The sequence below is a fragment of the Boleophthalmus pectinirostris genome, unplaced genomic scaffold, assembly GCF_026225935.1.
Source record: "Boleophthalmus pectinirostris isolate CB_2022bp ecotype Guang Dong unplaced genomic scaffold, ASM2622593v1 HiC_scaffold_7, whole genome shotgun sequence".
Taxonomy (NCBI): Eukaryota; Metazoa; Chordata; class Actinopteri; order Gobiiformes; family Gobiidae; genus Boleophthalmus; species Boleophthalmus pectinirostris.
This window is the reverse complement of record NW_026571473.1, coordinates 6,788,094-6,810,714: the sequence shown is the minus strand read 5'-3', so window position 1 is coordinate 6,810,714 and position 22,621 is coordinate 6,788,094. Positions and strand designations below refer to the sequence as shown.

General features: G+C 35.8%; 1 protein-coding gene across 1 annotated transcript; it reads right to left on the bottom strand.

Moving 5' to 3' along the window:
• On the bottom strand, positions 1–17,283 carry stxbp3 (syntaxin binding protein 3). The gene is made up of 19 exons (XM_020933350.2): positions 17,192–17,283; positions 16,446–16,495; positions 15,655–15,736; positions 15,503–15,579; positions 14,852–14,924; positions 13,703–13,803; positions 12,660–12,805; positions 11,864–11,957; positions 10,875–10,999; positions 10,123–10,221; positions 8,432–8,489; positions 8,269–8,334; positions 7,545–7,625; positions 6,485–6,620; positions 5,580–5,686; positions 5,381–5,479; positions 3,486–3,571; positions 2,804–2,949; positions 1–1,599 (listed from the first exon to the last, which is right to left on the bottom strand). The coding sequence occupies exons 1-19, from the start codon at positions 17,235–17,237 to the stop codon at positions 1,496–1,498; spliced, it is 1,776 nt and encodes a 591-aa protein (XP_020789009.1). The 5' UTR covers positions 17,238–17,283; the 3' UTR covers positions 1–1,495.
• Positions 17,284–22,621: the final 5,338 nt, after the last annotated feature.

Here is a 22,621-nt window from a genome sequence, read left to right as displayed (position 1 = left end):
TTTGAATCACTTCATTCTTTATTAGTCAGCAATTCAACATTTAAAAAGGGTCAATAATCTCTGTTAAAACATTTCAAAATTACACATTGTGGTCAAACAGTAATAACCAAAACCTCTGGCTGTAGCAGTGCTATTCAGGGTTATATACAATAGCCAGACTTATTTAATCTCATACATTTAACACAGGTAATAGCTATTATAAAGGCAAACACGTAAGGCAATGACATCATAAGGTCTCCCGGGTAAATTAAAGACAGTGAAAAAAGCCTACAAACTAGTTATTCGTATAAATGTGTAAATCATTTTTTGTTCATTCGGCAAATAAACTTTAAAAGCCAGATTGAAGCAACCTTCCCTCATAAAAAGGACTGTAAAGAAGGTTAAAATTATAATTACACACAATATAAATATGATTTTTAAGTGGATTCCCTTATGTCTGTGGGTGTGTTCACACTTCCTAAACTTGGGTCTAAATCTGGATTAAACCCTGACTAAATAAACTGTGTTCAGGTTCTATAATTCAGTCATAATCTCAGACGGTGGGTAAGGGCGTATAAAACTCTATGGGAAATTCACTGTTTTTTTAAATAAATATCCAAATTTATGATTCACAAATGTTGAACCTTCCATATTAATCTCATGTTTTAATAATCTTTCAACTGACAAAAATCACACCTTCAGAGTTGATTAATGGCACCACTTTCTGAGGCTATTGTGCAAAAAAAATAAATTGTTATTTAGACTGAAGAGACGCTAATCTTAGCGCCAGTTTTTGTTTCAAGTGGATAGGCCCAGTAACTACAGATATTAACCATAAACCAGGTCAACAAATCTGCAATCTGACAGTTTCACAGGAAATTCTACCATAGAGTTCTAACCTGTCCTCCATCTGTTTAAAGTATAGGGATTTGTTAAGGATGTTGCATGTTAAGATATCAGGTAACAGGAGCTCCACAGGTTCTGTTTTTTTCATAGGCGATGCCAATACTGATAAAACGATGAAACAATGACCGATAATCTCTGCTGTTATTTTTTGGACTGATATGTAGGGCTGATTTCGATTGTTTTCCCCAAATTGTACAATCTAAATTTACTACAAAGTCACCCAAACTTTTCTTTTTTTACCACAAACCTGTAAGAGGCCTGTGTAGTCACGTTTTGTGCAGCTGTCTCTTTGTATTAAAGTGTTGATATAAAGCTCTGTGTATATTTATTAGGTTGCAGATTGACCACAACAAAATATAGACCTAAAATGGACATTTAAGGCTAAATACGCTAAAAAGTCCATATATTGTCCAACCAATATATCCGTGTATCTCTAACATGAACCAAATGTATAAGGACTAGAACAGAATCAAACCAAGTCCAACATCAAGACTAAACTGGGCTCAAAACAGGACTAAGTATGAACACACCCTTTGATTCCCAACAGTGCAGTGTGCAGAGACGAACAGTAACTGGACATTGGGGATGCGTTCAGGTGCTTCATGTTTTTTCAGGCGTTGCTGCGCTCGTCGATAGTAAAAGTCTCCATAGGCCCTTTGCTCAGAGCCTTGATGTCATTGAGGAGGCTGGTCGGGGTCAGAATATGAGATGAACCTTTAAAAAAAAAAAAGAGAGAAAGAGAATAAACAGTACAGTATAAATTTGAGTAAAAGTTTCAACTTTTGCTAGTTTCCAATTAATTTCTGAAATACATTTAGTGCCTATAAACCAATATTTGATCCTTCGCCAATAGATTTATTCAAATTAATATCAAAACTAGAAACTCATTTGAGCAGGTTTCGATACCAAAAGCCACATTCACAGGACAGAAATGAACCTGTTCTGAATATTCTGAATATCTTGAGCTGTATCAGAACAAGAATAAGAGCACACAGACTAGTACACACCCATGGACCACTATGGAACCCACCTCGACCACTGAGAGATTACACACATATAAGGCCACAAGGAAATATAAAAGAAAGTACTATTATTTAATGTTGAATATCACATTCTATTGTCTAAATAAAGACTGTTTTTTAATAATCATCATGGTATCAGAATTGGTATTGAGTATCAAGTCTATTCCATAGTACTGAAGTTGAGTTTGAAATGTTAGTATTGTGACAACACTAGTTTCTATCATGTTGTACTTTACAGAATCGATTGTTTTGATGTAATCTTTATTATAAATTAATTTATTCTGTCCATTCTTGTTCTTCAAACAATCGAAAATTGGATGACACCATTTCTGCACCTAAAATTCATTACTTATCTTTAAAAAAAAAGCTTTATTTTTAAAAAGCTATTTTCTAAACTATATATAATATTTAGTTAAAATAGAAATTATAATGTTGTTTCTTCATCACAAACATAATCTAGAGTTGTGTTTTGTTTCATTCACACATGTTCCTGCAGAAAACACTGTCCCACTGTTTTTACACCTTCACAAGAATCATTTGGATAATTTCAGACCTGGAATTACCAGTCGCTACTGAACTAAAGGTAAAAAGTAGCTGTTAACTTGAAAATTACTGTTTTATGATGTAACAAGTGGGAACAAAGCATTTTAAGCTTTAGGGATGCAGTATGATGAAAAAATAAAGCATTACTCAAACGTGTGAAAACAAAACAAAACTCCAGATATATTTTTGAGAAGGTAACAACATTATAACATGTTTTAAAGCTCAAGAGTCAATTTTGCGTAAGATAGGACCTTAAAGCAACTACACATCACATACATACTGTAACTTTGTACCAACTGTCAATCAATGTTTACAGTTCAGTGTTCATAAAAATGTGTAGTGCTCGAACTGACCAACGATGACTTCACAGGACTTGACTGCCTGGGTGACCTCGTAGGCACAGCGCATCTCAGAGTGCGTGACCCCTCCGATGATAAAGATGATCAACCTGGCGCCCCTCCGCTCGTCCTGGGAGCTGGGCTTGTGCTTCTGACGGGCGCTGTTCAGGAGACAGAGATGTGCTCAGTGAGATAAAACCGCCACTAGAGGGAGCTCACACTGCTTCTCTACATTAGGTGCTATACTGTTGCATTTTTACCCGATTTATGTTTTAATTGATTTGATTTGAGTTTGTTTTGATTTTATTTTTGTCTTTACTTATATAGCCTGCTCTTGAAAACTGCCATAAGTCTGTGTGGTTTGATGAATTGAGGTAAGTATCAAATGAGTTTTATATACATTAATAAGGCTACTAAATCTTACTCAACTCAATTTCAAAACAGTATATAACTGAGAAAACTGATCTGTGTGCATGTGTGGGTGAAAAGGATGTCCGCAGTTTGGAGTCTATACGCACGCAGGAAAGCGACGATACTTCATAATCAGCAAAATTCACAGTGCTCACACCACATTTGTATAACAATAGAAATAATGTTAATCTTGTTTTTAGTTATCAAGCAGTTCTAGGTTGTGAAATAATTTGTGGAATGAAGATTTGTAGATCGTCTTCAAACTGAGGTCCAGAGTTAGACCCACCTGACCGCTCCAGAGCCGTTCCACGCGGCCGGACACTCAGACTGATGAGGCCACTCTCTGGTGTCCAGTTTGTTCTCCACTGCATCCTGAAAAGACCAGGTCCAGAATCAGCTTTGGTTTAATATCAGGGTCAGGGGTCAGCAGTGCCAGCAGTTAGAGAAACCATTTTGTGAACACCTAAAATTCTATTGAAAATCAACCATGGGGAATATTTTTGTTCTTTAAAAATAAATGGATAAAGGCAAATAGTGGATCTCCTTTAGTTCTTATTTTTTATTATGCGAGTTACAAACCTCCTCAAAGCAAAAGGGCACAACAATATTTCATTAAAGTTTAATGTTATACTGGACTGGAAATATATTAAATAGAAACAACTCCTCAGGCCAAACCTCCAATCACGTTTGCTTATTTCAAAAACACATGGACAAAAAACAAGCTGACTGGTCATCTGTTGTTTTTTTTTTCCATTTTCCTTGTAAGCAGCCATGTGAGTTATGATATGGACTAAGCTTTTTTTCTTCGGTGACTGGTTAATCTGCCTGTCAATCACACACATCTAAACTTAATGAGATAAGCCCTGGACCCAGACTACACATCTTTGAACACAGGAAAATAGCTGATAATCTATTTTTTTTCTATTTCTATTTTATCTATGTTTCTACTGGGGATGAGAAATTGTAAAATGTGACTGACAGACGAACTCCCACAAAGCTGCCGAGTTCTATTTGAACATTTTCTATTTATTGAATTGTTAATCTGTGTTTGTATATCAGTCCCTATTTAATAAACAGTAAATAAATACATAAACACTACTTTATTGCATTCTCATGAACTCAGTGTACCTCCTTCTCACCTGACCCAAACTGAGTGGATAATTTTCAATCATAATGTTCTTTTACTCTAAACCTTTTCTTCTTTTGTTCTCTAATGTGAGACCATACAGTTACAATGAAATCTTTGGGCATCTGAAATGAACGTCTCCCATGTCCCACAAACGTTAAGATAAAGACATATGAACCTACACAGGACATCCCAGGGGAGACTTATCTGATGTCCTCCTTAACAAAACCCTTTGCATTGTTTTTCTCACGAGTTTTTTTACAAGTGACCCAAAAGTGCAGACTTCCTCTACTACGGCAAATAACTCACCATTTCCTATTTTGGACGGCCATCTGAAGGAAGTAATTTTGAGTCCTTAAAAGTTAGTGTAATGTTATACATATATACAAGGGTTTATCTGAGAGGAATGTGGGTGGACATTGGACAATACTTTTTGAAACAATAGTGGCCTAGATATACTGAGGTAAGCTAAAACAGTAGAAAATATAAAGCCGAAAGAATGGCTGAAAGTTGATATTTAGTATTTTGTTCCAATATTTTTTTAAATTTGTCTTTTTTTACTTTAAATTACAATAAGTTACATGGTAGAAAATTTGCATAGAAATAATTTTTTTTTAAAAAGAGACTATATCTACATTTAATAATGACTAAATAAAAAATTGTCAAAAAATAAATATTTTGTACAGTTATTGTATTCTCGTTTGAGGGTTTTGGACTTCCACCTACTAATTTTTCCATTTCCTTTAACAAAAACTTAAAACCATATTTTGGGACATTCTTCATGAAGATAGATAAAGTTTTATGCCATACTGTGGAAGAGTATAGTCAAAGGAACAGCCTTTCCCAGGAAACAAGCAGGACGAGGCCCTCCTCCAGGCCAAATAACAGTCAGGTTTGTGGAGATGCAAGCCCGCTCGCATTAACGATGCATGTTTTTCTGTTCCTCTGAGCAATAAACATGCTTTTATTTTTTTAGTTCATTTCTTAGCTAAAAAGTTACAGACTGTGCCCTTTCTCCAAATCACAACAATAATGACTTTGAAGACAAAACTCACTTCCATGATGTCTTTAATGACCGGCGTCCATCTTGACAGGTTGTAGGTTTCCCCCTGAGATCGGTCTCTCCGTGAAGGTTTTCGGGAGAAGAAACTTGGCTACACAGAGCACGCAAATGATTAAAAGTGAAGTGGCAGGTTTAATAAATGATGTTTTTCCTTGAGAGTCATATGTTTTAGTAAAGTTGCATTGAGGTACCGATGTAATAATGGGAACTCCCAGCTCTTTCCAGTTCAGGATAAATTCCTTTTGGTCTTCGATCTTCACATGTTGGATGAGTTTATTCAAGTTTTCTTCTGTTGTTCCTGTCAGTGTAACAGACAACCACGTCAGCTGGGCATAGATTGACACAGTTTAAGTAAAACTATTTAGTTTACATGCACGTAGTCAGGGGAAGATTTTGTTTTAGAATTGAATCTTGGAATAATTATATTTAAGGGGTTTATAATTGTACGTATAATTTACACAATTAAAAATATATTGTACAGCCAACGTTTACAACAATCAAACACGGTGGCAGCCATCCTCCAAATGGACCAGCATTTTGCAATTTGGTACTCTGGGAGGCGCTATAGAGTTCCACTAACAACAAAGTCTTTTCAAAACGTTTGTCCTCTGTTCCACTGACATTCTAAATGCAACTGGGACTAAAACATGGTGTTTTGTTTCATTCACACAGTTATAGTCTGTTCACACCTCCAAAGTTCAAAATGCTCTGTTCCACCTTGTGATGTCATGAAGCGGTAGTTTTCAAGTTACCATTTACCTTTTGTTCAGTACAAATTGGCAATTCCAGGGCTGAAATCATCCAAATTATTCTACTGAAGGTGCATGGAGTTTAAAAACACAGTGGAACACTTCCTGTATTACCACATGACATCACAAGGTGGAACAGAGTTTTGTTTTGTTTTGATTTGAGAGAAGAACTCCGTCTAAATATGCAGGATTTGTGTGTTCAACATGAGGTATATTTGTGAGAAAGAAACAACTTTATAACATAGAACAGAAAATAGTGTAATATTGGCCCTTTAAATCTGTGACGACCAGTCCCTACAATCCAAGAAGACTGTAATTATAAAACAATACATTTAACAAACTGGTACCATTAACACTGAAGATGTACAGCAGCACGGCTCTGATCTTGTCCGGGATACTGTACGGATGCAGTAACACAGGGAGCAGCGTCCTCATGGGGTCCTTCACTTTGACCCCCTCCACATCAGAGCCCACAGCCAGGTCCTGCCCCACAGAAACAAGCAGATCAGAGACAGGCCAATGGTGAGTCTAAGTTACATTTACTCTAATACATTTTCTTAAAGGTACATTATGTAACTTTTTGGGTAGGGGTCCGTCACCTTCCTGTTTGTTTAGACATATCATTGCTCTGCTTTCGATGTTCCATGGTATGACATTAAACAGCTCTACTTGACATTTATTTAATTACAGGTGGCTTTATAGCTACAAAACACCTAGAAAAACAGACATTCTGACTGTGAGCAGCAGGAACGGACTGGGACCAAAAAACAACCCTGGACTTTTCCCCCACAAAAAGGCCTACCGTTAAATAATAATAATGAATAATTTCAGTAAATCAGTAATGAAATAATTGAAGAAAACACATAAAGATGAACTACTTCTGATTGTTTATTAACAAAAACACCTAAATCATTTCATTTTGAAGTGAGCTTTTTTGTCTTTTCACATCCACTCCTCTGTTTACGTTTTTTGATTGACATCTTTGACATGTGTTGAAACCAAAGAGTAACCCACTCTTCTTTGTTGCCTTTTAGACCTATGCAATTTATGCTTGACAATTGGGCAAATGATCATATTAGAGCCCTCTCTCTTACTACGCAGTACAGATCTGACCTGTAACTTGGTCTGGTTCGGTCTCCATGATGATAGAAAGGTTTAAAACCATACTGTGAAACATTCCAGACAAAGCGAAAACATATCCATGAAGAAAAGCATTTGTTGGACCCTCCAGCTAAAAAATTACACAATGCACCTTTAACTTGAGCCACTACTTTGTACTTCTTCTTAAAAAATATTATTGTGAAGTAACAGTTATCTTACTTAAGTACAATTTAGGGCTAATGTCTACTCCACCCCCTCTGCTCATGACTCAGGGTTTAAATTTGTCTGACAGCTCCAGACACGCACCTGTTCAGCTTTACACAGTTTCTCCACGTTGTTTGAAAAGTGCTTCATGCAGTCCTCAGCCAACTGTAGATGGACTGTTTTCTACAAAGAACAAGGAGAGTTTATTATATGAGGTTTTAAAATCTAACCTAATATTCATATTATAGTAGTAAAGGGCCCATATTACACAATTTTCTGATCTGTGTTATAATGTTGTTTCCTCATCACAAACATAATCTGGAATTGTGTTTTAGGCTGCGTTGTCATGTGGTGATACGTACAGAAAATCCACCATCCACCATTGTGTTTTTAAACTCCATACACCTTCACTAGAATCATTTGGATAATTTCAGTGATGATGCATTTTCCAATCTCCACCGAACAAAAGGAAAAAGGTAGCTGTTACCTTGAAAACTACTGCCATGTGACCTCACAAGGAGGAATGGAGCATTTTGAGCTCTGGAGATGTAGACAAACTAATAACAAAGGATTACTCAAACTCATGTGTATGAAAGAAAACACAACTCCAGGTATGTCTTTGATGAGGTGACAACATTATAACATGGTTTAGAGCTCACAAGAGTCAATTTTGCATAATATAGGACCTTTAAAACATCTATTATATTCATTTATTTATATTGATTTTTGCTGGACTTTACAATGGGGTTGGTTGATTGTGATTTAGGTGGTGCAGTAAATGATAAAGCAGATAAAATGTAGTTTAAATTTAAGTGAACAAACTCACCTCTGTGATCTGTTTACGGAATGCAGGCATCTTCTTCATCATTTGGGAAAGATTACTGATTGTAATCTGGAAAATACGAGGAAATGAGAAATTATATTTGTGTTTCCGTCATTTAAACAATGTTGGTCAATCAGTTTCACTATGAACTAAGACTGGACTTCACCTTTGCATCAGGCTGCCTCTTGCTGGCAGATATTTCTTTCACCATCTTTGGAATTTGTCTTTTAACAGAGAGGAGATCAAACAGATAAAACATAAAACCCACCACAACTATATAAATAAAGAGTGCCACTTTAAAATAATGACATCTTAAAGGTTGTATAGAGGATTTTCCAAGGAACGAGAAATCCAGCGACTGTTTGTCCTTTTTCAAATGTTGCGCATGCGTGAAACCACCCCCCCTCCCCCACAGCTCCCTACGTAGAAACGCTTCCTTCCGCCTCATCCTTACGCCAGAAACCGGTGCGCTGCACATGACTTGTAAACAACTAACTACAGTGTTGGTTAGGCAAGGCGGAGAAGTGAGGAGCGGGGGGGAGGGGGTGCGCGGACATTTCGTGCACGGACAAGAAGTGAGGAGCAGGGCGAAGAACGGAGCGGGGAGTGAGGAGAGAGGAGAGGAGAGGAGAGGGGAGCGGTGCGTGGAGATTCCGTGAGGAGCAGGGAGAAGAGCGGAACGGGCAGAGAGGGGCGCAGAGAGGGGGGCGCGGAGATTCCGTGCGAATGAACTAGCTACTACTACAACACGCAGCAGCAAGCGGACTCTTTGCCTTGAAAATTAAGTTTTCAGACATAGGATATCGCATTCGTGTCCTGAAAAACGTTTGACTAGCTCTTGGAAATAAAGTACGTTTTCATAATAAGCAGAAGTGACCTGTCCAGAAGTAATTTGGCGACCAGTGCGTCAGTCTTTAGACCCTGTGTCTGCTTCAGTCGCGCCATCGCTGGAATGAATCTTCAAGAATCACCTTAGTTTGGTTTCGCTGCTTTTCCGCTTGTCTTCTTCTTTCAGTGACCTCAAAAACGGACTTTGTTTTGCGGCTAACTGCTCCTGGATTCTTGTCGCCATTGCAATAAACTTTGTGCTAACTGCGAGGAAGATATAGGTCAAAAAAAAGCCGCTAAGAACTGTTGCGTTGGTGGAGTAAACAGCGTCTGTGGACTGCGTGACAGACGTACGTAAACCACGTAATGGCAGCGCGCAGGCAAGTCAGTTACGCTAGAAACGTAGGGAGTTTGATTGACAGCCTGTCAACTAACAGATAACGAGGCAGTGTCGTTATCTATTGGCAAATGTTTAGCCCCACCACGTCCAGAGTTGATGAATTTTTATTCTCTTTTTTTTGGTCATCATAATTACAAGGCTACTGCATCTCTATAATGCTATCATTGACAATTTGAAACAAAAAACAAACAAAAAAAATCCTCCATACAACCTTTAATTATCCTTAATGAAGCATGAAGTCTTAACCCACAAGGAACAAATAGCGTTAAGAATCATTCAGGCTTAAAGTGCATATGACAGGTTAGACCACACATTTCACCAAAACAATGTTAATTAATTCGATCACAAAGATTTTGCCTATTCTTTTCTATTTTTGTAATTTTGATGAGGGTTACAATTTTACTTCCTGGTTGGACACAGGCAGCTGAAACAACATATATGTAGAGATGTACTTAACAACCATCATGTTAAAAAAGTAGGAATTGAGCCTGAATCATTCTTAATTCATAATGAACAAATGGTTTAATAATTATGCTTTTGTTCTTTGCTTTATTAAGGCTAATAAAAAAAGTGTAGTAATTATAGAGTTGCCAAATAAAGTTCTGTTTCTTCAGGTTTTCTTGACTTACTCAGTGACTTCTGCAATGTGTTTGTGCCGGAGTTTGACCCACAGCATGTCGTCCTCATTGAGCAGAGCCTGTTTCTCTGCTCCGTCTTTAGCCTTATACCTAAAACAACAATGAGAGTTAGCATTCAGTTATATTTTGAGCATAGAACATGTTTTAAAGTACAGAATAAAAAACAACATGGACAGTAATTAAGAAATACAGTCAATAAGTCTGAGTTTCAGCAATGCTATCAATTTATTATATCTATTTTTCAATGGACAGTGACAGAAATGCATTGATTTGTAAGGATGGGATATGATATCCAGACATTATTTTGGCAGTCCATTGTAAAATGTGCTAAAACATGCCTGTAAATGTCTTGGTTGAGGTTCAGATCAAACACAGAAGGTAAGTTTTGGTTATTTAAAATGTGTACTATGTAATTTTTCTAGTGTGAGGTCCACCACCATGTGTCACTTCTCCACAAATCTAATCTGTATCATGGCACATGCTTTTCTCCATGAAAATAGGCAGCTCTAACCAGAAAAGTTACACTGTGAACCTTTAAAGTGAAGATTTCAAATAGTGTAACATTGCCTAATCTCGTGGGATCTAAGAAGCTAAGCAAGGTCGGGCCTGGTTAGTACTTGGATGAAGACTGTGGAGTGGAGTGAATGAATAATGCACTGTAAATACTTTGTGTGTCTTGAAAGGCACAATTATTATTATTATTACTATCATTAACATTTACAGTGTGTTCTGTTTATATTTACTTGTACGTGTCTTCATTGATGTCCACGAGGTCGTAGGCCATGGCCTGGTATGTGAGCTCATGTAAAATGGGACTGACAGGATCAAACCCTCGCTCCATGATCAGCAGCTGGGCCTGAGTCTTCCCCTGAACAGAAAAGATACAAATGAACAATAAATAAAAGGTTTAACATCAACGGTGAGATTATTCATTACATTTCACCCATCTATAAAGAGGAACGCATGCATGTAGGAGGTTTATTACAATACACTTCATTTGATTCCTGTTAATAATTTCACCAGTTAAAAGTCCATTGTGTAACTTTTCTGGTGGAGGATATGCTTTTCGGAGATGTTATTGCTCTGTACAGCATTAAACATTTCTATCTTCATGGAGACCAAACTAGGCCAAGTTAGAGGTCAGATCTGTGGAGAGGCGACCCCGCTCACAGTCAGAATGCCTTTTTCTAGGTATTTCTGAGCTATAAAACCACCTGTATTTGAATAAATGTAAGGTAGAGCTCTTTAATGTCATACTGTGGAACATTCCAAGCAGAGCAATGGCATCTCCATAGAAACAAGCAGGTGACGGACCCCCAACAAAAAATGTATATGGGTTTAAAGCATATTTAACTCTTCGTACCAAAACTCTATTTAATGAGATAGAGTTATGGCTTTTTAAATAAATAAAAATATATAATTACCAAAATTTTACGTTATAGTAATAGTTCAGTACTTTTCTCTGGAGTTTTGAGCAATAATCAGTGGTAAAATAAACAGTAGACTTTGTTATGTGGCAAAAACAGCTACATACATAAATCTACATAACACCTTAATAAACACAAAAACAGCTTAGAAAATTGTTTGGAAATGGAGGGACAGAAAGTTATTTGCTGGAAACCCGTCTTGTCTTTAGTGTCCCTTTAGATAAACCCATTGTCAGTGTGTGAGCTGTAGTTCTCCTGAGGCTCTGATACTGTTTGTGATGTCAACAGTGAATCTGACACTTCACCTTTTTCTTCCCACTCTCGTCCAGCTCGTAATGTTGGGCCAGTTTGTTGTCTACCAGCTCAGCAAGCGTCTTTGCGTTCTCCATGTTGCTGTCCCTGGTTTCAAATACAAGGACAATTCAGCCTAATTACAGGAGTTAAATGGATAAAGTGTATATGACAGGTTAGATGACACATTTCTTGAAGACTCATAAGGTTTTACCAAAAATATCGCCTGGTCTTATCTAGTTTTGCAGAGGTATGTTATATAGCAACCATACTGATAACAAGGGCCAAATAAATTACACAGTAGTTATGATTTGACAAATAATAGATTGTAAACACCTACCTCAGTTACTTGTATTCACAAAAATATTTACAAACACCATTTCGGCTTAGCTATAATAAAACATGGACAAACACTTAAATCCTAATAATCAAATTGTCAGGCTTAATAAAGTATAGGCCTGAATAGTTCTATGCAAGATTTGTGTAATATAGATTAAGTCTTTATTTACGCTTTTGTTAAGAATTAAGGTATAGTTATTAGAAATTAATACCAAGAAGATGTTATTTGAATATCTGCACATGGGAAACAAATTTACTATAACAATAACAGGACCTACTAGCCCATATTTAATGTACATGTACAATTGTATATGACTACTGTATTGTAAAATGGGGACAGTGCAAAACAAAGCATTAGTATCTAGCCTTTAAGCCACATCTCAGGTTGAATGTGTTTTGGTAAATAAGTTTGGATTTTCGCTGAGGGGCTGATTTGTTCCGTAACCGGATAGAGACCATTGCGAGTCTTACTTTTTGTATCTGACCCCTGGGTACTCGTCCAGGGTATCACAAAGAGTCACCAGTTGATCGGCCAGCGTCTCCAGTGTCTTCTTTTTGTCCTGGCTGTGAGGGCTGTAGATACTCTGGAAAGCTCCGGGGTAATCACATGTGAACACCTGAATGGGAAAAACAGGTTTTCTTAAAGGGCTATATTATTGTTATTACTGATCTATGTTATAAAGTTGTTTCCTCATCAAAAACATTGTTGGAGTTGTGTTTTGTTTCATTCACACATGTTGAAAACACAAATCCTGTATATATCTTTTTTCAAAGTGAAAACACTCTGTTCCACCTTGTGATGTTATGTGGTAATACAGGAAGTGTTCCAATGTATTTTTAAACTTTCACTAGATTCATCTGAATAATTTCAGCCCTGGAACTGCCAATCTCTACTGAACTGAAAGTAAAAGGTTGCTGTTAACTTCAAAACTACCGCTTCAAAACATAACATCACAAGGTGGAAAAGAGCATTTTGAGCTTTGGAGATGCAGATAGACTAATAATAAAGGATCATTCAAACATGTATGAATGAAACAAAAACACTACTCCAGGTATGTTTTTGATTATTATAAAATGGTTTAAAACCCACAAGAGTCAATTTTATGTAACATAGGACCCTTAAAATACATGATAGTTTACTTATAACACAACAATAGTAAGTTATTAGGGCTGGGCAATATGGTGATAAAACTGAATTATGATGTCATTAGGGTTGTAGACCTTTAGTCATTTACTTGATTAATTGGTTGATGCCGTTTTAATCAACCAAAATTTGTATCAGTTGACTAATAATTTTATTTACACTATAAGGGCTTATATGGGACAACAGCACCATGCCCATTAGTATATTATTTCAGTATAAATAGTGTTACAGACTAACACCACAAGAAATTACTTAATTCCAAAAAAACCCTCCAGTCAAAACAAAAGTAAAAGCACAGAGTGAAAAAGGAGAATTTCACAGAGAAAAAGTGGAATCGAGCACATCTGTGATACAAACTGAAAGAACTCACTTGTGCTTCTTGAGGCATGAAGGAGATGTGGAGTTCCTTACAGACTCGGATATACTTTCCACATGAAAGCTTCATGTTGTTGAAGAGGTCATCGGGACAGTCTATGGGAAAAGTTAAGATATTATTAGTACAGAGATTTAGGCAACTTTTAGATTACTATAATTATTATCATTATATTAAAGCATTTGTAGTGTTTTCTATTAAGAGGTGTACTGTGTAAATTTTTGTTTGGAGGTCTGTCACCTGCTTGCTTCTAAGGATATTTCATTGCTCTGCCTGGAATGTTCCACAGCTCTACTTTACATTTATTCAATTGCAGGTGGCTATATAGCTCAAAAATACCTAGAAAAACAGGCATTCTGACTGTGAGCAGGGTTGCCTCTCCACAGATCTGACCTGTAACTTAGTCTGGTTTGGTCTCCACGATGATAGAAAGGTTTAATACTGTACTGTGTAACATTTCAGACAAAGCAATAACAACTCCTTGGAGGAAAGCATCTGACGGATTCTCCACCAGAAATGTTACACAAAACATCTTCAGTAGAGGAGACTATGATGCTCGACTAGTTTTTGCCCTCATAGTCTAAAATAAACAAACCAGTAAATTAGAATTACCACTGCATTGTCATAAATATACAGAAGTAATCCTTTTTGATTCATTTATAGGTAATAAGCAATATATTTACTCAAAAATTGTATCAAATAAAGTTATTCAATAAAAGACTGTGCCACCATAATCTCATATTGGTATTTTGAATCTGATGTCATCAATATTTCCTGGGGGTGTCTGAAGCTTTGTTATTCAAATTAGACTTTAATTTTAAAAACAATGTTAGACTTTAATCTGAGTTGCGTTTTAACATAATCTGACCAGAAAGATCTGATTTAGGTGGGTTTGTGTGTTTCAGATAAAAAAGGTGAGAGTGACTATGAATCCTCGGACTTATCACAGGAAAATGTGCTGTTTAAATCCATTTTGTATTTTTTTTTTTTCATTTTCAGTCCATTTTAGTGTGCATTGTGTCACCATGGTAACTTCTGAACATTCCACTATAGACCTACATGTAGAACACCCCCAGCATGATGTCACTGCAAAGCATCAATAAACTTTTGAGAAACACTGCATTAGTTAATTTAAAAATGACTTACAATTGGTGAAATAAACATACGCTGATTTATATTTAGGTTTGGGCTTGAAGTCTCGAACGAGGGCCTCCACACACTGAAACATGGTAGAAAATATAGAAGTTAAACACTGGATTCTTTTAACTGTATGTTTTTTATTTTGTATGATAATGCACGTTTTTAAACAAACTGTAATTAAGATTTTACTGACAAGCATCGTAACTGAGATTTGATTTGTGATTTATGTTTTAATATTAGGATTCTTTTCAAAGTTCACATTTTAAATGTGTCCAGAAGAAATGACAAAAAGACTTAAATATGAACTGACATAGCAATTTTATGCCAAATGAGACAAGGTATTTAGTAGTTTATGGAGGAAGTTATGGTACTTTGTAATAAGCCTTTACAAAGTACCATAACTTTTATGTAGCCTTTGTGATCATTAATATTGCAATTTGAGAATGATGACTCTTGTAGCTCTATAATATGTTTTAGTATTAATTTTAATTATTTATGTATTTATATATCAGGTCAAGTTATTAAGTCCAAGCAATATACAGATTACAGATAAGATTGTAGAGATAAGTTTTTAATGTTCTAATATTATTTAAAGTTTAATGTTTTTCATTTTGTGTGACGTTTCTAATCTTTTTCAGAAAAAAAGGGGGAACAAACCTTAGATGTTGGGGTCATGAAGTAGATGGCCTTCATTTCTAAAACAGGCTCTCGGATTTTGTACAAATCCTCCACAACTATAACAAGAAAAAACACAAATACCATGTTAAATAGCAAAAGGGGGGGGGGTTAATTATAACTTCACAACTTACTCGTGATTTTCTCTGCCATCAGATCGGACATTTTGCAGCATGATGACAGAAGTTTGGTGGTGAATGGGTCCAAGATCAAAATCTGAGAAAAGAAACAAGTGAAACAAAAATATAAAAAGTAGAAATTGGAAATATACAACATTCAAAATGAATTGAAGTATTGTATTGTATAAATGTGAGGGCTGTCCAGGTAATACATACCAAGTAACTAATCAATATTAAACTAGTATTAATACTAGATACTCATTTAAATAAGTATTAATACGGGAAAATATTTTTTAACTTTTCACAAACATTTCATAAATAGTTTTAGAATGTCTTGCACCTATATCAGAACTAGCATAAGACCACGGAATAATATTAAAGAAACTACTATAAATATGTGAAACAGAATGACACTACTATAAATTTGCTTAGATAAACATAACATTTTACTGTCCTAAATCAGTATAAGGTGTTTTTTTCCTTAGGATGGAAATCAAGTGTGAAATTTTAGTACTGTGACTGCACTAATAAAAGTATATGAGAATAAAATCTGCCATCCATTCTCTTGAAAAAACTGCCCCCTAATATGCACATAATCACAGACTTTGGCCTTTGTAAATCCAGGCTCAAAACTTATCAATTCAGTAATGGCAGTGGCACTTTGCACAGTTTGTTTTATTTCTTTGTTAAATGTTTGGTATATTTTTACATTGTGTTGATTTTAACGTGAGGCACTTACGTTACCCTGAGTGTTGTGAAGGGCTCTATAAATAAAGTTTGATTGATTGATCTAAAATACCTCATACCTTCCATACTTCTGACTTTCTGCAGTCTTCAATTATGGTTTCTTTTATTCCTGAGAAAAACAATGATAAATTCCATACATAAATGACAGCCCGCTCTCTCTGCCACAGTATGATACAGAGAAGTTTAGATCATCAGTGACATTGAACCTAAATAACATTACATATAATACATACCCATAATTACATACTAATAAAACAATACTAGCTATATGAAAATACGTTTAACAGTGGAAAATACCAGTTAAAATATCAACAACAGCAATACATAAACATGCATTAACGCAATCATTTATGGTGAATACAGCTAATGGAATATCCTCTTCCATTATCCTCTCTATCCTCTTGGGAAGAGGGGAAATTACTGAATAAAGCTGCTTTTAAACTATCGGAAATAATGAAGTGTCAAAAGTAAACAGTTTATTTCGCTATTGATTCATGTTAAGGCGCGGCGAGAGGAAACCGTGACCTCATTCCAGTCACACGTTTTAAAAGCTACAACTTGCATACACAAAACATACACAATAAAATAATAAATAACATGCGGTTTAAAAAATAATCCCTCAAGTGTCAGTGTAAGAGCTATAATTAGGAACAGAAAACTTTTAGTAGGAAACTTGCAACACAAAACACAAGCAGTTACTTTAGCTCAAAACAGCGGATTCTTGAATCAAGCTCAACGTAAATGTATACTTGCAGGTACATAGATTTGTAACTGACAAAATAATATAGCTGTGCCTTTAACTTACTTTTCCAAACACTTTTTTTCAGCCCGTGATCCAAACCCGATGCCATTTTGTGTTTCTTTTCCTCTGCAACTCTTCCGGTCCAGCGTCGCTGACCTCTGACGTCAACTTACGTCATACAGTCCGCGACGACCTTACTGTAGTTTTTCAGAAGTTGGCGGGTAAATCTTGTGTTGTCCACAATAATTCGTTTTTGAACACACTTTAACAACTGTCATTTAACATTCTGCCATATTCTTGTTCTTGTTAATGTCCATAGAAATCATGTTCAGTGTCGTGATCGCAAAAGAACACATATTACAGTTCATGTAAATATTTTCAGACATATTTAGCTAAATTATTATGTTTATCAATTAGACTACCCTAGCTAAAAATGCAAACCCAAATTGTGCATTATTTTCTATTTTTAATTTTTCCCGAAATCATAACCAATGTAGAATCGATCTACACTAGAAGAGTATCACAGGTAAGCAAATGGACATAAAACTGTGAGTTTGATCAACAATTATAAAAAATCAGCACATTAAAACTAGTAAAGCTATTTTACTAAAGAAGAAAAATATGTATAATAGTGGAAACATTAAAGGTGTACTATCTTACAAACTTTGGTGGTGGGTGGTCATAGCATGGCATAAAATGTATCTGGTCTTTATTACTTGCACAACTTGAAAATCATGCATTCTTACTGTGAGTGGGCTCACCTCTCCACAGAGCTGACCTGTAACTTGGTGGCATTACCTTCTTGTCTACATGGAGACATATGGGCTTTATGCCATATTGTAGAACATTCTGGTGCAAAACTGTAATGTGTAGATGGATCTTGTGAGATTATTTTCTATGTGTTCTTACATTTGGCTCTAGTTCCAAAATAAGTTAGTATGAAAACAAAAATATTAAAAAATAAAAGAAATAATACATTGTGCACTGAACCTAGATAATTTTACAACTTTAAATTGTGTAAAAATCTCATCTTGTTTTGTTTTTATGGACCCAGGCTTGTCGCATCTTGTAGGAATTGTGTCTCATTCACTCCCGGCTAACAGATCTCTTAGGCTTAGACTTTATTTATTGACACACAAGGGAAATTATTTAGACGCAGTAGCTCATGCATCACAATATATTATAATTACAAAAGAGAGAAAATATAAATGGTAATAATAAATTCTAAATAAGTAGCAAAAACAGCAAGTCAAATAAGATGTAATTATATAAATGTAAATGCACAAGTAAAAAAACAAAACAAAAAAAACTAAACAGAAATATGATAATACAAATATAACTCAGCTATATACAAGGTCATGAGGACAGTTAGGGCACAAGTTAGGGGTGAGTTTGTTGTACAGTTGTAGGGAGTATTATCTGTTACATAAGGGTGAGTTGTTGTACAGTTGTAGGGAGTATTGTCTGTTACATAAGGGTGAGTTGTTGTACAGTTGTAAGGAGTATTATCTGTTACAGTGGGTGAGTTGTTGTACAGTTGTAGGAAGTATCATCTGTTACATAAGGGTGAGTTGTTGTACAGTTGTAGGGAGTATTATCTGTTACATAAGGGTGAGTTGTTGTACAGTTGTAGGGAGTATTATGTTACAGTGGGTGAGTTGTTGTACAGTTGTAGGGAGTATTATCTGTCACATAAGGGTGAGTTATTGTACAGCTGTAGGGAGTATTATCTGTTACATAAGGGTGAGTTGTTGTACAGTTGTAGGGAGTATTATCTGTTAAATAAAGGTGAGTTGTTGTACAGTTGTAGGGAGTATTATCTGTTACATAAGGGTGAGTTGTTGTACAGTTGTAGGGAGTATTATGTTACAGTGAGTGAGTTGTTGTACAGCTGTAGGGAGTATTATCTGTTACATAAGGGTGAGTTGTTGTACAGTTGTAGGGAGTATTATCTGTTACATAAGGGTGAGTTTTTGTACAGTTGTAGGGAGTTTATCTGTTAATAAGGGTGAGTTGTTGTACAGTTGTAGGGAGTATTATTGTTGTACAGTTGAGGGAGTGTTCCACATTATGACACTGAACAGCTCTACCTTACATTTATTAGACGATGACTGGCTTTATTGCTCAAAAATACATAGAAAAACAAGCATTCTGACTGTGAGCGGGGTCGCTTCTCCACAGATTTGACCTGTAACTTGGTCTGGTTTGGCCTCCATGAAGATAGAAAGGTTTAATACCATAATGTGAAACATTCCAGACCAAGCAATAAAATCTCCAAGGAAATTTGATGGACACAAATCACAATGTACAATTTAAGAAGTAGTTTTCAAAGTTCAAATTAGGATTCAGATATGGTTTCAACGGTTGTGTGAGACTGGGTCAAATCCCACCTCAAAGGCGAATTCCAAGGTTTTAATTTGAAATGTAACTCTAACTTGTGCAAGTAACTGGAAAGAAAAGTAGGACATTACAATAACTGAATAACTTTAGGGTAAAAATCTAAAGTTTAGTTTTGGAAAATCCCTTTTTATTTTTCAAACCTGGGGCAATGCAATGTCTTAGGTCACTCATTTGTACATTCTCTACAGCCTTTAGGTCCTAGGTATTCATTTCTATCTCTACCTGCCTGTAGGGTCATCTCTGCTTGACTCTGATTGGACAACTGTTTCAGGGAGGGCGGGATCAGAACGGCATATTTCAACTAACAAAAAGAAAGATTTACTCAGAAAAACTTTAAACACAAAACTTAGTAAAGCATCCGTGGAATTTTTGAAGAGAGAGAAGGATAATGGGGCTTAAGTGGGTTGCGATTTTTGTCTTGTTGGACATACATTTTCAGGTATTGTAAACAGCACACACAAATGCATCAATCTAAAAAATATTGTTAATGTATAGAAATTCATTTGTAATTTTTGAAAACTCTTTCTCATTTTCTACAGTGTGTACTTGCAGGTATGATACTTTTGTCTTCTTAAATCAAATAATTATTTTTTTACATATTTAAATTTGTAAGGTGGAGGTTACTGCATGGCTGTACTGTTGCATTTTCTAGTTGACAGTTTATGGAAAAATAATTGTGTACATGATTCCGTTTTAAAATCATGTGGTTTCTTCTTTGACTCTTTCTTGCTTTTTTTGTTAGAATTTGAGTCTTTTTAATTTAATGTTTATAAAATTCAGTAAGTTCATCTTCATAGTTCATCTTCTATTAGTGCCATAAGTATAGTGTTGTCATATCTTTAGTTCAGACTTGACAAAAGTGACAAAAGAAACTTAAAGCCAGTCAATACATTAAAAAGAAAAGCTCTGACGCCTCAGCTCTTATTGTTGACAAGTGAATAGACTGGATTGCTGAGTCGAGTACCGGTGCTCTACTGGGATCTCAAGGACTCAAGAACTTACTGATACTGAGATGAAGAAGAAGATATAGCAGTAGTATTTGAGATAGTAGTTAGTGTTACTTTGTCTGCTTCTATCCTGTATCTCTTGCATGGATCTCTCCTGCTTTCTTATCTTGCTTTGTCTTAATGGTAGGGATGTAACGATATCCAAATCTCTTTGTACAATAGTGTCATGATATGCATCTCGCGGTATGATATTTATTGCGATATTTTGGCAAATATAATTGTAGATAGGACACATTTTTGCTTTTAAAATACCTTGAAAAGATTTTCGTGCAAATCATTACTGTCATAATCCCAAGAAGTCAAGTAAAAAGCATATTTCTTCGTCTGGTGTGCACTGAAATGAATCATGGGATATGTAGTTCTCTATGTTTTTTAGCTTTTGCTACTATAAAACAATACATAACTTGTAATTCAATATAATGTGACACCCTACACTATTATTGTGAGACTTTTCATGATACAATATCACGATATTTTGGTTATTGTTACATCCCTACTAAATAGCATTAGTATAACTAGAGATACAGAAAATTACTTGCATTTATCTTATCAACGAAGTGACACACACACACACACACACATACATAAACACACATACAGACACATAAACGCTATATACCCAGTTAATGATACGCTTATACATAAAAGGGCTGCAGCTAACGCTTATTTTAAATTAGATTCATTCTAATGTACATTTTAAAGCTGCATTGTGTAACTTTTCTGGTGCAGGGTCCGTTACCTGTTTGTTTCTATGAATATGTCATTGCTCTACCTGGAATGTTCCACAGTATGACATTAAACAGCTCTACCTTACATTTATTCAATTACAGGTGGTTTTATAGCTCAAAAATACCTAGAAAAACAGGCATTCTGACTGTAAACTAATTTGCCTCTCCACAGAGCTGACCGGTAACTTGGTTTGGTTTGGTCTCAGTGAAGATTAAAATGTTTAATATCAAACTGTGAAACATTCCAGACAAGCAATTTGCACGGAGAAATGCATTTGATGAACCGTCCACCAGAAAAGTTACACAATGCACCTTTAAATACATAGTCAACCCAATAAAGGCTGTACCAGTTAACGATTATCAAAATATGACTGCTATCATTTTTTAATGATCATCACGATTAATTGATTTATTGTTGCAGCCTTAAAGCTACCATCCATTAGGGATGGGCATTCGATTAAATTTTCTTAATCGATCGTCGGGAGAATTAACGATCACTTATCGATTAATCATTAACGTTTTTTATATTAAAATTTATCATCATTATTATTACTATCTGCACTACTAATCTACATAAATAAATTCAACTTTATGACATATAAACTGTAACCACTCTAGAGCCACATCAGCCCGTTTGAGATTATAATGTGTTTAATGCAGCTTTGCGCAAGTCTCACAGAAACGAAACTTAAAACCGCATGGCTAATTTGCATAAACTAAGCGAAGGAAAAAAACACTGATGCGACACGACTCAGTGGAATACAGGTTAGTGTGACCATATTTGTGTTTGTCAAAACCAGGACACCGTACGGGGGGAGGGAGGTGGGGACTCGTCATCGACATTGCGCGACTCTCACCTGACAAAGCTTTTTCTCACTGGACACCGAAACATATGTGCTGCTTTATACACTGTGCACATGGCCTCCCACTTGTCCCGAACGCAACAGAAAGTGTGGAATTTCTTGTATAAGTCATTGTTAAATACGCGTTTGCTCTTTGGCACGTTGCAGACTGACAGACTGTTTCTGTTTGCTCGCTCCTTCTGAGTGCAGAGAGATACATGTACAGACCCCCGTTTAGTCACGCTACGAACAGCAACCTACATTCAGTTTGTCGATTAAAATTAACGTAATCGATTAAGTTCTTAATGATCAATTATCGATTAATCGACTAATCATGCCCATCCCTACCATCCATAATTATAATAGCGGACCCAGCCATGTTGCATTCTCACATATCACCACTAGATTCTATCTCTGTTACTACTGTCTCATAGTGTGCCAGCTTTGTTATTTTCATTTACAGCAAAGTACAATACTATAACAGTTAAATAAAATAAAATATGGAACCTATTCATA

Excerpts from the sequence above, each read along its gene's own strand:
- stxbp3 (XM_020933350.2), bottom strand. The coding sequence starts at position 17,237 with ATGGCATCGGGTTTGGATCACGGGCTGAAAAAAAGTGTTTGGAAAA. Across the intron at positions 10,222-10,874 it reads ATCAATGAAGACACGTACAA|GTATAAGGCTAAAGACGGAG; the intron begins GTAAATATAAAC and ends TTGTTGTTTTAG. Across the intron at positions 8,490-10,122 it reads CACATTGCAGAAGTCACTGA|ACAAATTCCAAAGATGGTGA; the intron begins GTAAGTCAAGAA and ends CTCTGTTAAAAG.